Raw genomic sequence first — 13827 nt, forward strand, 5'->3', positions numbered from 1 at the left:
AAGGTCCACGGCTTAAGGCACACATCATAACATAATCAAATCAAAAACTAAATTCTCTCTCTTAGAGGAACAATATATATACACACACACACGGTCGCACTGAGACACAGGATGCTCTCTATCGTGGCCCGGTAGAAGTCTTCAAGCAGCACAGAGGAGAGTCCAGCCCGCTTCAGCTTCCTGAGGAAGAAGAGCCGTTGCTGGGTCTTCTTCACCAGGTGTCTGGTGTTGAGTGTCCAGGAGAGGTCAGAGGAGATGTGGATGCCCAGGAATTTAATGTTCTCCACACGCTCCACTGCTTCCCCTCGTATGCACAGGGGGGCGTGTTCAGTCTTCCTGGACCTCCTGTAGTCCACTATGACCTCCTTGGTCTTGCTGGTGTTCAGAACAAGGCTGTTACTCGAGCACCACAGCATCAGGTTCTGGACCTCCTCTCTGTAGTGGGTCTCATCGTTGTTGGAGATGTGACCCACCACGGTGGTGTCGTCCGCAAACTACACAACCATGTTTGTGGAGTGGATGCAGAGCAGGGCTGAGAACGCAACCCTGGGGGGTCCCAGTGTTCAGGATCAGAGGGGAGGATGTGGTGTCTCCTATCCTCACCACCTGGGGCCGGTTGCTGAGGAAGTCCCTGACCCAGGAGCAGAGCGGTGGAGACAGTCCCAGGCTGTGGAGCTTCAGAGCCAGCATGTCCGGTGGGACGGTGTTAAAAGCTGAACTGAAGTCCACAAACAGCATCCTGACGTAGGTGTTAGGCTGCTCCAGGTGAGTCAGGGCCGAGTGCAGTGTCAGCGAGACGGCGTCCTCCGTGGAGCGGTTCCCCCTGTAGGCGAACTGCAGGCTGTCCAAACCAGCGGGGACGGCGTCCTTGATGTGTTTAAGGAGGATCCTCTCGAAGCACTTGATGTTATATCCAGTTGTCCTGCTGTCGTCGTTCTTTGTGAAATAAAGACAAACTTTGGAGCGCTCGTATCGCCTTGGCGCCGTGTTTCCTGCTAGCTGCCTGGTGAGTGACGTCGCTATGCCTAGCGACGTCATTTGCACCCACTGGAATCGCCAAGGAAATCGTTTGCAAAAATGGCAAATAGTTCCATGGAACTGAAACACTGGGAACCAGTTTTCGATTCTCATTCCTAAACAGCACACAGAACATTATGTAGAGAAAAAAACGATCTCTAAGAGGCAAAACGAGATGAACAAGGTAGCGAGGTCCCTGTGATGTGTTGGCCTGAGCGGCTGCTAGTTCAATCCTCTCAGATTCAGCCATGGGATGGGTTGTATCGGTAACAGGCTGATTAGCTTCTGGCTTATATTTACGCTTGCTAGGAGCATCTTTTCTATGGATGCCGAAGCTCCTGTGTTTAAAGCTCCTTATTGTTGTTTCCCATAGGCAGGCCCAGAGTCGAGCTGACCTACGATAAGATGTACACGGTAACCAGCCGGCTGACGTTCACCGTCGGAAAGGAGGACGATGGCCTGCCCGTGGTCTGCATTGTGGACCACCCTGCAGTCAAGGATTTCCAAGCGCAGAGATACTTGGAGGTGCACTGTGAGTATTTCTGCTCATTGGGACTTTGAGCTTCATTTTCCAAGTAGTTTTTCTTTTTCTTTGTCTCATCAACTTAAATGCTCGAGAGAATCTGGACCGTGAGAGAGAACACTGTTCCATCTCCACTAATTAAATGGCATACATTTAATCCTTTTCCCAACTAAAACTTTGGTGTCTGACATGTGGCGGCGTCATGGAAAGGAACTCATCCTCAGGAACAGATGAAGGGGAACCGAGGAGTGCACTGCTGCATCCCCACTCATTAAAGGGAGACGATGTCATTCATTCATGCTTCGTAGCCGCTATAATCATTAGGAGGCATCACAATACATGCCTCTTGCTGTTGAATTCATATTACAGGATATATGTCTGTGTTTTCACTGTCGTGTCCTAAATGTTGTATAAGGACAAATATATATATGAAGAGGGGTGCACTTTGAGTTTTGTCATCGTTCTTTGTCGAGATCGGAATCGAAATCACGTGATCGGTTTATTTACCTCGTCCTTACGGCAGTGTCAATCAGTTCCAGTGTTTTGTGGAACTTTTACAGATAAATAGAGAAATCTTGAGATGAGATCTGAAACGATCAGCAGAAGAATCTGTGTCCTGAAGCGGACGATGATTAAAAGGGCCTTTTCCCTCAAGACATTCAAAGTGCAGCCATAACCACGTCGGTGCAGCCGGCAGAGCTTCGAGGTAGGGGGGGGGGGGGGGGGGGCTTCATGCAACTGAGGACGAGTTTGATTTTCTGATAGACGAACATGCTGCCCCCATGAATGACGGCAACACGTCAGAGATGAGTAAGGAATTACTAACACAAGAAGAAAAAGATTCCGAAAATGAAGAGGAGCCCGAGGAGGTGTCTCAATAGAGCGGTGAGCAAAGGACACCCAATCAGCTCGCACCGTTTATAGAGGCATGCTGGACGACATGGAGAAACGGCAATCTCAGTTGCCAAATGTTTTTCCCAGCGATTTAATAAACTGGATTAAATAGAACCTGTGTACGTATGTAGTTTTTGAGCAGTACGGCGTACTGTGGAAATTAGTACGAGGAAATCTTTAAATACGGGAACATTTAAAATAAAGGAGGAATTCTGAAAAGGCCAGTCCAAAATGATAAAAGAAGCCGTGAATTGATGCAATTTATACTCCAGTCCGGAAAATACGGTTACTGATTACGGCCGTCACAATCTTAAAATCACAGAACTTAAACAAAAAAATAGCGTGCTCTAGCAGAGTAAATAAAATGCTCTCTCTTTATAACATAGAGTTTGACCTCTCAAACCTTGCGAGCATTTGGCCTCTGCACAGGATAAAATAAGAGAATAAAATCGTACCGATGTGACCTTTCTCTGGGCGAGCAGGAAGGGGAGATGAGCTCATCTGTTGCATTTTGATAAAGAAAAGCTCACATGCCTGCTCAAATACAACTTTCTTTTTACAAATGGATGTCATTTTGAGTGAAATTTTTGCTACAAAAAAGGTCTTTTTTTTTACATATATGTTAATGGTTCAGTGGTTTAAAAGAGAAAATCAAAGATGCATGAGCAACGCTTTAATGGGAAAGTAAGAAATCCCCAGTTGTTTATTAAAGAAATGTGGAGCTTCGCATCAGAATTCAAGTTCTTTCACTCTCAAGGGCGCAATAATGACTCGGACATGCTGGAACAGGAAGGGTTGCTCCAACAAAACCCTTCAGATGAGCTTATCTTTATGTTTTCAAACTGGAGAAATAGAAGGTTTGCTTCATGGGTTTGGAAACAAATTCAAAATATGAACAATTTGCATGTGAAAAGTATTTGCCTGCCCTACCACACAACAGTTTTTGGGACAAAAACTTACTTTAATCATTATGATATTTGGGAGGAAATGGAAATGAGATGCAAACTAGTCCAAATTTCATAGTTGTTACTTGAGAAAAGCATCGCCACGCTGGGCCAATCCAAGCGAGTTAATGATGGTGCACGACGTCCTGAACCCAATGAGACGCCTGTATCTGCGTTCCTTATACTTTGTGCCAAATTACACAATCCTTTCCTACAACCCGTATAATAATCCAGTTAGTTTACAAATCAGTTCCTTTCCCAGTAGATTAGAAATGAAGCAGCCGTTTGCCATCGCTGCTCAGTTCTCCTCAAGTTTGTTTGCAGATTAGCGAGATATACGAGATGATTCACATTTCAATCACTCTCTGTGTGGGCAATTTGTGAGCAGAATGGAAGGCATTGTGTAGCGAGGAATGGCAAAATGAGGCCTTTGTCAGAGGACAGCGTAATTAAATCAGCCTGTAATGCCTATGTGTTGCTTGGTTGCTCTGCCTGAGGTCAGATGGATAGTGCTGTCTTGAGTTCTTATGAGGTGAGGCACACAATGAAGCAAATCATCCAGTTAGCATAATGATAACGGGCCTCTTGCAAACACTATTTCAGTTCTGCTGAAGTGGCAGACGGCATCCAGTTCTGTCACTGCAGTGTGTTTTTCTATCAAAGAAAGCTGCACCATGACGACTCAGGGCTATTAAAATTGGCTCCAGATGCCGGGTGTCCTTCGTGTTTACGGCTGAGGGATGACAAGGTCAAGTAACGTTGCGAGCGAGGAGAAAGTTGCAGGTTGCCATGTATTGCCTGGAGTGGAAACAAAACTAAAAGGCTGCCGTCTAAAGCCGAGCATGCTCCGTCCGCTGTCCATCACGACAAAGACAGGGCATGATTTAGATGCGATGGTCAGACACGTGTTGTTTGTTGCCTAGGAGGTCGGACAGCAGGGTCAACATTTACCACTGGCCTTGAAATCATAACTCTTGCCCGAGGCTTCCGTCTGCAGGCAGATTTGAAGCACAAACATAGAATAGTGCATTAACCCTTTAAAATGAAAAAAGAATCAATGGCATTAAAATTAGAAGTCTATATGTGCATCATTGTGGCTGATCAATCAGTACCGGTATGAGATGACTGCACTTGAGAATCATTTACCTGCAGCGTCTTGGAATAAACATGCTAGGAGGAGCAGTTCATTTGGATGCTAAATATATGGATAATTAAATCCCTTTCATCTCTAAAATCTAGATGATAAAAAGGAAAATAAATATGTTTGTTTTTTTGTTTTTTCAAATTGCATTGAACAAAGTGTAAAACACTTGCAAACTTTCCTTGAGTTTGTTCTTGTCTTACTTACTGACAGAATTCATCCTTAAACCAGATAACGTGCTGAATAGAACACTATATTTCTGTCAGGAGAAAAAGAATCTTCTCTCACACCTTTGATCGCCAGCAGCAGTCACTGGACTGGGAGCAGCGGAGACTCCATGGTTGCAAAAGAACATCCTTTAGCTGCCTCTGTTTCTTCGGCAGGGCCCTCCGCTTTGTGCCCAAGGCAGATCCAACCCTGCCGAGTCCATGCAGGAGGAGATGTAAAAAAACAAAAAACAAACAGCTGGAATCCTGCACCGGCGTGGAGCGAGGATTTCTAGCATGGAGACAAACACATCATATCCAGGGTCTTCATTATTGTTCATATATTTTAGTCCTTAAAACTATCTCAAGAAAAATTGCGACAAATAAAAAGCCTGATGAGTCAATGATATTATTATTACCACACCACTGGAATATAATGGAACAGCTAAATAAGCAGGAAGTATAAAGATCTACGCAAAGCACTTGCTTTTGACAGATCATGGCTGCGGCCATTCTTCAGTAATCTGGGGGTAATCTTTGATCAGGACCTGTCCTTTCAGTCCCAGATAAAGCACGTTTCAAGGACTGCGTTCTTTCACCTTCGGAATATCTCAAAGGTCAGGCACCTACTAACCCGAAAAGATGCAGAACAAATAGTCCATGCTTTTGTGACTTCCAGACTGGACTACTGCAACTCCTTACTGTCCGGCTGCCCCAAAAGGGCTATTAAACATCTCCAGCTAATCCAGAACGCAGCAGCTCAGGTTCTGACAGGAACCAGACTGAGAGAACACATTTCCCCTGTTCTGGCGTCTCTGCATTGGCTTCCTGTTAGGGAACGGATTGAATACAAAATCCTTCTACTTACTTTTAAAGCCCTCAACAGCCAGGCCCCTCCTTACCTTACAGAGATGATTATCCCATATTGCCCCACTAGAACCCTCCATCCATCTATCCATTGTCCATTTCTCATCCAATGACATCGAAAAAGCCTCAAGTATATGTACCTCTTTCTCCAAGTCCCGACATCCATCCATCCATCCATCTTCTTCCACTTATCCGGGGCCGGGTCGCGGGGGCAGCAGCCTAAGCAGGGAAACACAGACTTCCCTCTCCCCGGCCACTTCCTCCAGCTCTTCCGGGGGGATCCCGAGGCGTTCCCAGGCCAGCCGAGAGACATAGTCTCTCCAGCGTGTCCTGGGTCTTCCCCGTGGTCTCCTCCCGGTGGGACGTGCCCTGAACACCTCACCAGGGAGGCGTTCAGGAGGCATCCTGAATAGATGCTCCTCATCTGGCTCCTCTCAACGCGGAGGAGCAGCGGCTCTACTCCGAGCTCCTCCCGGATGACTGAGCTTCTCACCCTATCTCTAAGGGAGAGCCCCGCCCCCCCACGGAGGAAGCTCATTTCAGCCGCTTGTACCCGCGATCTCATTCTTTCGGTCACTACCCAAAGCTCGTGACCATAGGTGAGGGTAGGAATGAAGATTGACCGGTACATCGAGAGCGTCGCCTTTCGACTCAGCTCTCTCTTCACCATGACGGATCTGTGCAGAGTCCGCATCACTGCAGACGCTGCACCGATCTCTCGCTCCATCCTTCCCTCACTAAGGACTTTCAATGGAAACAAGACCGCAAGGGCTTTTTTGAAATACTCCTCTTAGACAGGATGTTTGACTTTATTTGTACCGTAATACATGCTACTGTGTGACTGTACTTGTACTGTAATACATGCTACTGTGTGACTGTACTTGTACTGTAATACATGCTACTGTGTGACTGTACTTGTACTCTAACATTCTATCTAATAAATCATGGCCTCGGATTTGGAGGTGCTGATTCTCATCCCGGCCGCTTCACATGCGGCTGTGAACCGATCCAGTGAGAGCTGGAGGGCACGGCCTGATGAAGCCAACAGGATCACGTCGTCTGCAAAAAGCAGCGACCCAATCCTGAGGTCACCAAACCGAACCCCCTCAATGCCCCGACTGCACCTAGAAATTCTGTCCATAAAGGTTACGAACAGAATCGGTGACAAAGGGCAGCCCTGACGGAGTCCAACCCGCACTGGAAATAGGTCCGACTTACTGCCGGCAATGCGGACCAAGCTCTGGCACCGGTCATATAGGGAGCGGACACCCCGTATCAGGGGGTCCGACACCCCATACTTCCGGAGCACGCCCCACAGGACTCCCCGAGGGACACGGTCGAATGGCTTCTCCAAATCCACAAAACACATGTGGACTGGTTGGGCAAACTCCCATGACCCTCAAGGACCCTGCCGAGGGTGTAGAGCTGGTCCACAGTTCCACGGCCAGGACGAAAACCACATTGCTCCTCCTGAATCCGAGGTTCGACTATCCGGCGGACCCTCCTCTCCAGTACCCCTGAATAGACCTTACCGGGGAGGCTGAGGAGTGTGATCCCTCTGTAGTTGGAACACACCCTCCGGTCTCCCTTCTTATAAAGAGGGACCACCACCCCGGTCTGCCGATCCAAAGGCACTGCCCCGATGTCCATGCAATGTTGCAGAGTCGTGTCAACCATGACAGCCCTAGAACATCCAGAGCCTTAAGGAACTCTGGGCGGATCTCATCCACCCCTGGGGCCTTGCCACCGAGGAGCTTTTTAACTACCTCGGCAACCTCAGTCCCAGAGATGGAGGAGCCCACCCACGAGTCCCCAGGCCCTGCTTCCTCACTGGAAGGCATGTCGGTGGGATTGAGGAGGTCTTCAAAGTAGTCCCTCCACCGATCTACGAAGTCTCGAGTCGAGGTCAGCAGCTCACCATTCCCCCCATACACAGTGTTGACCGTGCACTGCTTCCCCCTCCTGAGACGCCGGATAGTGGTCCAGAACCTCTTTGAAGCCGTCCGGAAGTCGTTTTCCATGGCCTCATGTAACCCGTCTGTGTTGTTCCAAGGACCACCAGAAGACCGTGCTAAGCTTCAGTTGTTTATTGCTTTCCTGTTAAACAAAATAGCGTCAGTGTGTGCTTCCGCTCTCCTGCAACACACCTTTCCTCCGACCTCATCCAGCATTTCTGGTCCGAGGGTTAATTCTCAACATAGTAAAAGTAAAACAATTATTTTACAACAAAGAAAAGATGACAGAGCTCCATACCTGTTAAACAAAATAGCGTCAGTGTGTGCTTCCGCTCTCCTGCAACACACCTTTCCTGATGAAATACAGACAGGAAACACGTGAAGCCCCACTTTGATCGCAGCAGGAAAGCGGCTGCATGGCGCTAGCATAGCATTAGCTCTCAGAACCACGGCAATAACTCCAAAACTAAAAACAAAAACCGTAACAAAAACGAATGCAGGACATGACAGACATTATGCGCGATAATTTACCGTGGTCTGAGAGTCAATGCGCCAGGAATAATTGTACTTATTCACTAATTAGCGGAACTGCCTGAATAGAAACCTAACTCCGACCTCATCCAGCATTTCTGGTCGGAGGGCGCTCCGCGCATGCGCGCAATACGGCCGCGCGATGACGTCACTAACCAGGCGTGCAAACACTGACGAACAGGTAGGACACAACAGAATAATGACAGACGAGATGACCATTTGGAAGAATTTCATAAGACACATTCTGCATCTGCTACACTCACCAAACTCCTCCAATGCCCGGGTTTTTTCCTCAGCAATCGCAGTAGCTGCACTCCGCTTGGACTGTCGGTACCTGTCTCCGGAGTCCCACAGGCCAAAAAGGCCTGATAGGACTCCTTCTTCAGCTTGACGGCATCCCTCACCACCGGTGTCCACCAAGAGGTCTTGGGATTGCCGCCACGACAGGCACCGACCACCTTACGGCCACAGCACGGATCGGCCGCTTCAACAATGGAGGCACGAAACATGGTCCACTCAGACTCAATGTCCCCTGCCTCCCCCGGTACATGGTCGAAGTTCTCCCGGAGGTGGGAGTTAAAACTCCTTCTGACAGGAGATTCTGCCAGACGTTCCCAACAGACCCTCACAATACTTTTGGGCCTGCCAGGTCTGTCCGGCATCCTCCCCCACCATCGGAGTTGGCTCACCACCAGGTGATGATCAGTTGACAGCTCCGCCCCTGTCTTCACCCGAGTGTTCAAGACATCCGGCCGCAAGTCCGGTGAGACGACTACAAAGTCGATCATCGAACTGCGGGCTAGGGTGTCCTGGTGCCAAGTGCACATATGGACACCCTTATGCTTGAACATGGTGTTCGTTATGGACAATCTGTGACGAGCACAGAAGTCCAATAACAAACTAGAAAACGACAATCAGAGATTGCAGACCTCGCCTCCAAAAGACTATTGGATCTTGGATTGGCCGGGGGGCAATAAGTATTGCCACCCCTGCCCGGCGCCTCTCACCAGTGGCAACTCCAGAGTGGAAGACAGTCCAACCCCTCTCAAGAAGAGTGGTTCCGGAGTCCTTGCTGTGTGTCGAAGTGAGGCCAACTATATCCAGTCGGAACTTCTCAACCTCACACACCAGCTCAGGCTCCTTCCCCGCCAGAGAGGTGACATTCCACGTCCCTAGAGCTAGTTTCTGGAGCTGAGGGTCGGAGCGCCAAGGTCCCCGCCTTTGGCTGCCGCCCAGCTCACATCGCACCCGACCCCTCTGGTCCCTCCTATGGGTGGTGAGCCCACGGGAAGAAGGTCCCACGTTGCTTCTTCGGGCTATGCCCGACCGGGCTCCATGGGTGAAGACCCGGCCAACAGGCGCTTGCCATCGTGCCCCGCCCCCAGGCCTGGCTCCAGGAGCGGGCCCCGGTGACCCGCGTCCGGGCGAGGGAAGCCCAGGACCATTTATTGTGTTCATCATAAGGGGTTTTTCGAGCCACCCTTTGTCTGGTCCCTCCCCTAGGACCTGTTTGCCATGGGTGACCCTACCAGGGGCATATAGCGCCCGACAACTGAGCTCCTAGGATCATTGGGACACGCAAACCCCTCCACCACGATAAGGTGGCAGCTCAGAGCCAGAACCAAGACCAGGCCAAAATGCTGGCCTGCTCTTGGTTCCAAAAATTTCCGAGATCAGACAGGGGGGGGGAGCTTCAGTTATCAAGCTCCTTTATTGTGGAATCAGCTCCCTGATTGGTTCGTGAGACAGACACCATCTCTATGTTCAAGAGTAGATGAAAGACTTTCCTTTTTAACAAAGTTTATAACTAATCGATACAGTAATCAATATAATCAATATGCTGTCATAGGCCAGCACTGGTGGCTTAACATTGTGGCACAGCCGGTGGGCGGCTGTGGCTCAGTCGGTAGAGTGGGTCGTCCAGTGATCAGAAGGTCGGTGGTTCGAATCCCAGCTCTGACTGTCCGCACGTCGAAGTGTCCTTGGGCAAGACACTGAAGCCCAAATTGCTCCCAGTGGGTCTGGCCGCACCTTGCATGGCAGCAGTCACCCACTGGAGTGTGAATGGGTGAATGTGAGGCCTAATGGGAAGCGCTTTGAGCACCGCAAAGTGGTGGAAAAGCGCTATGTAAGTGCAGTCCATTTACCATTTACACACTGACCTCCCTCTTTATCTGAATGTTCAGATATGCTCGCATATAAATATATGCGAGCAATCTCTCTCTCTTCCCTGTAGTCTTGTGCTCTCTCTCTCTCTGTTTGTCCCTCTTTCTGTCTCTGTCTGCAGGTCCTTCTGTCCGTGGTGCTGCAGAACCTGGACCTGTGGCTGGATCTCTCTCTCCCTCTCTTTGTTTTATACTCGCCTCCTACCTGTCCTTGTCTTTCCCACTCTGTCTTTCTCTCCCTCTCTCTCTCTCTTTCTCAACCCAAACTGTCCAGACAGATGGCCGCCCACTATAAGTCCTAGGTTCTATTCAAGGGTTCTGCCTGTTAAAAGGACGTTTTTCCTTCCCTCTGTCTCCAAAGTTCTTGCTCTTGTAGGGCAGGCTGGATTTTGTCTTTCCCTGTTACACACGTGAAGTGCCGTGAGATAACTTTCAGTTCTGATCAGATGCTATAGAAATAAAGATGAATTGAATTGTATTCTAGTCTGTTTTTTAATGTATTTATTCTTCTGTTTTGTCCTTTCAGATAAACCAGAGGTAAAGATTGTCGTAGAATTCCCTCAGGGTCTGACCAGGGAAGGAGAGAACCTGGAACTGACTTGCCAGGCCAAAGGCAAACCCCAGTACGAAACACTCTCTCTCTCTCTCTCACACGCACACACACACACACATGAGAGTCTGTATCTTGATTGGCTCCAGGGTTTTAAGAATGTGCCGTTGGCAGACAAGCCGCATTTCTACCGTCAATTTCATGTTGTCGTAAAGCGAGTGACTGCAGCTCAGCAGGTATAGCCTAATGTTGTTCACTGCTGTAGGGTTGATGGTTCAATTCCTCCTTGGCCTGACAGACCACTAAACCTATGCTGTACTTTGGCTCCAAATACCACAATTTTGTTTTAGATTAAACAGAACATTTCTTCATGGGCCCGGTAAATTCTAATAACATATTTGCTCATAAACAAATACCAGTTCGTACCAATGCTTAAAATTGCCTCAGCCTTGAGGTTATGTTATTAGGTCGATTTGTTTGGACCGCGTTGGATGAAATGGTCATCAGAGACAGACCCTGTCGTATCGTCGTGGCGATTCAAGTTAGAACTAGAAAGACAATCAGAGATTGCAGACTCCGCCTCCAAAAGACTATTGGATCTTGTGAGACAGTAAACAGGGCTTCCGGATCAGAGGGGCCAAACCTGCTCTAGCTTGCTGCTCCGGAACGTACTACAAGACTCCTTCTGGACTCTTTTTCCCATCATGCCATTCGTGTCCCTCCCTCTTAAAGTGGCAGTTTACAGCACAGGCACAATTCCAGATGTAAAAATAATTCTAGAATCTGGATCCAGATCCGGATCAACGCCATTCTCGGGGAGGACCGAGCCACGGACAGAACCTTGCTTGTGTAAAAATTTCGAGTTGATTGGGTTACTAGTTTTTGAGTTATGCGCTCGGACAAACAAACAAACAAACAAACAGACAAACAAACATACAAACATACAAACGCACCCAATTGCAATACCCTCGCCTCCCCTTCGGCGAGGGTAACTATGCAGGTGTCTATAAACCGTTAGGATGAACTTCCTCTGCCAACTCTTCCAAAGGTGACGGCCTTGGCCGGCTGTTTTTGTCAGAGCTTGAAAGGGTTGGGAAAAAACCCAGATTATTGGCAAAGGATCGTTGTGTCAGTCTGTAGCCTGCCCGGTAAAAACCTAAAATAGTGACCTGCAATCTGCACCAGCTCCACAACCAGGTGAGTGTGGAGGTGGTGGACAAGCATTGCTGATCATGAGAACAAGCTGCAGAGACAAGAAGCTGTGGATGAACCAACTTACTGACATTCCTGAGGACATCACTCCTGTCAGTCTGCCCCGGGGCACCTGTGGCTATATTATTAGCTTCACCACCAGGTATGGAGTGAATGAATAATGCTCAATGTGAAGCGTCTTTGGGTGCCCAGAAAAGCGCTCTATAAAATCAAGCATTATTATTAGGACAGACATTCCTGAGACCAGATGGTAAATGTTCTGCACTTACAAAGTGCTTTACATGAGGCCTCACATTCACCCATTCACACACACATTCACACTCCAGTGGGCGACTGCTGCCATGCAAGGTGCTGCCAGACCCACTGGGGTTTGGGGTTCAGAGTCTTGCCCAAGGACACGCGGACAGTCGGCGCTGGGGTTCGAACCACTGATTTACTGAGCGCTGGACGACCCACTCTACCAACTGAGCCACAGCCGCCCCAGACATTCCCAGGGTCGGAGATTCCTGAAGCCAGACATTCCTGATGACAGACATTCCTGACGACAGACATTCCTGAGGACAGACATTCCTGGGGGCAGACATTCCTGAGGACAGACATTCCTGACGACAGACATTCCTGAGGACAGACATTCCTGACGACAGACATTCCTGAGGACAGACATTCCTGGGGGCAGACATTCCTGACGACAGACATTCCTGACGACAGACATTCCTGAGGACAGACATTCCTGGGGGCAGACATTCCTGACGACAGACATTCCTGATGACAGACATTCCTGAGGGCAGACATTCCTGAAGACAGACATTCTGAAGCCAGACATTCCTGAGGACAGACATTCCTGATGACAGACATTCCTGATGACAGACATTGCTGGGGGCAGACATTCCTGACGACAGACATTCCTGAGGAGAGACATTCCTGAGGGCAGACATTCCTGAGGGCAGACATTCCTGAAGCCAGACATTCCTGAGGAGAGACATTCCTGAGGGCAGACATTCCTGAGGAGAGACATTCCTTCACGACTTTCCTGGATGCATAATTGCTGAATTGACCGGCTGCTATTTTATTTTTCCAGACATTCGAAGGGGAGATTTGTGCTCGTCGTGATTACACACATCACAATTACTGTTGAGTCGGTGTTTAATTATCACCATTTCGGCAGAGCAGAAAATGGAATTAATGATGGTGGTGTTGGTCCTAATTTGCATCCAGCAGCACTCAAAGCTCCGCCTGAACATGCGGCTCAACAATTGAATACAAATTCCTTTCCCGCTAAATTGAAAAAGGTTTCCCAGAAATAACCAACCAATAATTTCACTACGCAAACTGGTTTTCTTTCCTGACAATCGAAATGACCGTCTCGATCGGCCAATCCTGAACCTCTGCAGGACGCTGAAGAGACCTGGGAGCCAATGTCCTGCCCTCTCAACCTGCAAACGGCCACACAGTTCAGGTCAGCGCCTCCGTGCCAAGGACCTCCTTGATTAGCTCTAACCCCAAACCCAACCGGGGCTATACAACGGATCATTTTAAACTATAATTGACGTTTCTTTTTTGGGGGGTCCTAATGCGGTTATATCTGCATCTGCTAATAAAGTTTGTCCAAGCAGGGAGACGAAATGAACGTAATGCAATCGACATGGATCCGTGGGGGCGACGCTGGACTTTGAACCGCGAGCTCGAGCTCAAACTGTCCTCACGTTGGCAATTCATCCAGATACGGAAGCAAATGCAGTGTCGCTCCTCTGCTCCTCTGCTCCTCTGCCTGTTCTCATTTCATAAAGATGAAAACACAATCAATACATTAAACCAGGAACTG

At 48.7% G+C, this 13827-nt stretch overlaps 1 protein-coding gene across 1 annotated transcript in view; it reads left to right on the forward strand.

Annotated features, from left to right (window-relative positions):
* The window catches only part of cadm1a (cell adhesion molecule 1a), a gene marked incomplete at its 5' end in the record, with an annotated part of 107515 nt that overhangs the window by 39451 nt on the left and 54237 nt on the right, over nt 1-13827 (forward strand). Inside the window, 2 exons of the mRNA XM_068744569.1 lie at nt 1391-1549; nt 10770-10866. Of these exons, the coding sequence (XP_068600670.1) occupies nt 1391-1549; nt 10770-10866 (256 nt within the window). The remainder of the gene's footprint in view (nt 1-1390; nt 1550-10769; nt 10867-13827) is intronic.

The sequence above is a fragment of the Brachionichthys hirsutus genome, chromosome 10 (genome assembly GCF_040956055.1).
Source record: "Brachionichthys hirsutus isolate HB-005 chromosome 10, CSIRO-AGI_Bhir_v1, whole genome shotgun sequence".
In the NCBI taxonomy this organism is placed as follows: domain Eukaryota; kingdom Metazoa; phylum Chordata; class Actinopteri; order Lophiiformes; family Brachionichthyidae; genus Brachionichthys; species Brachionichthys hirsutus.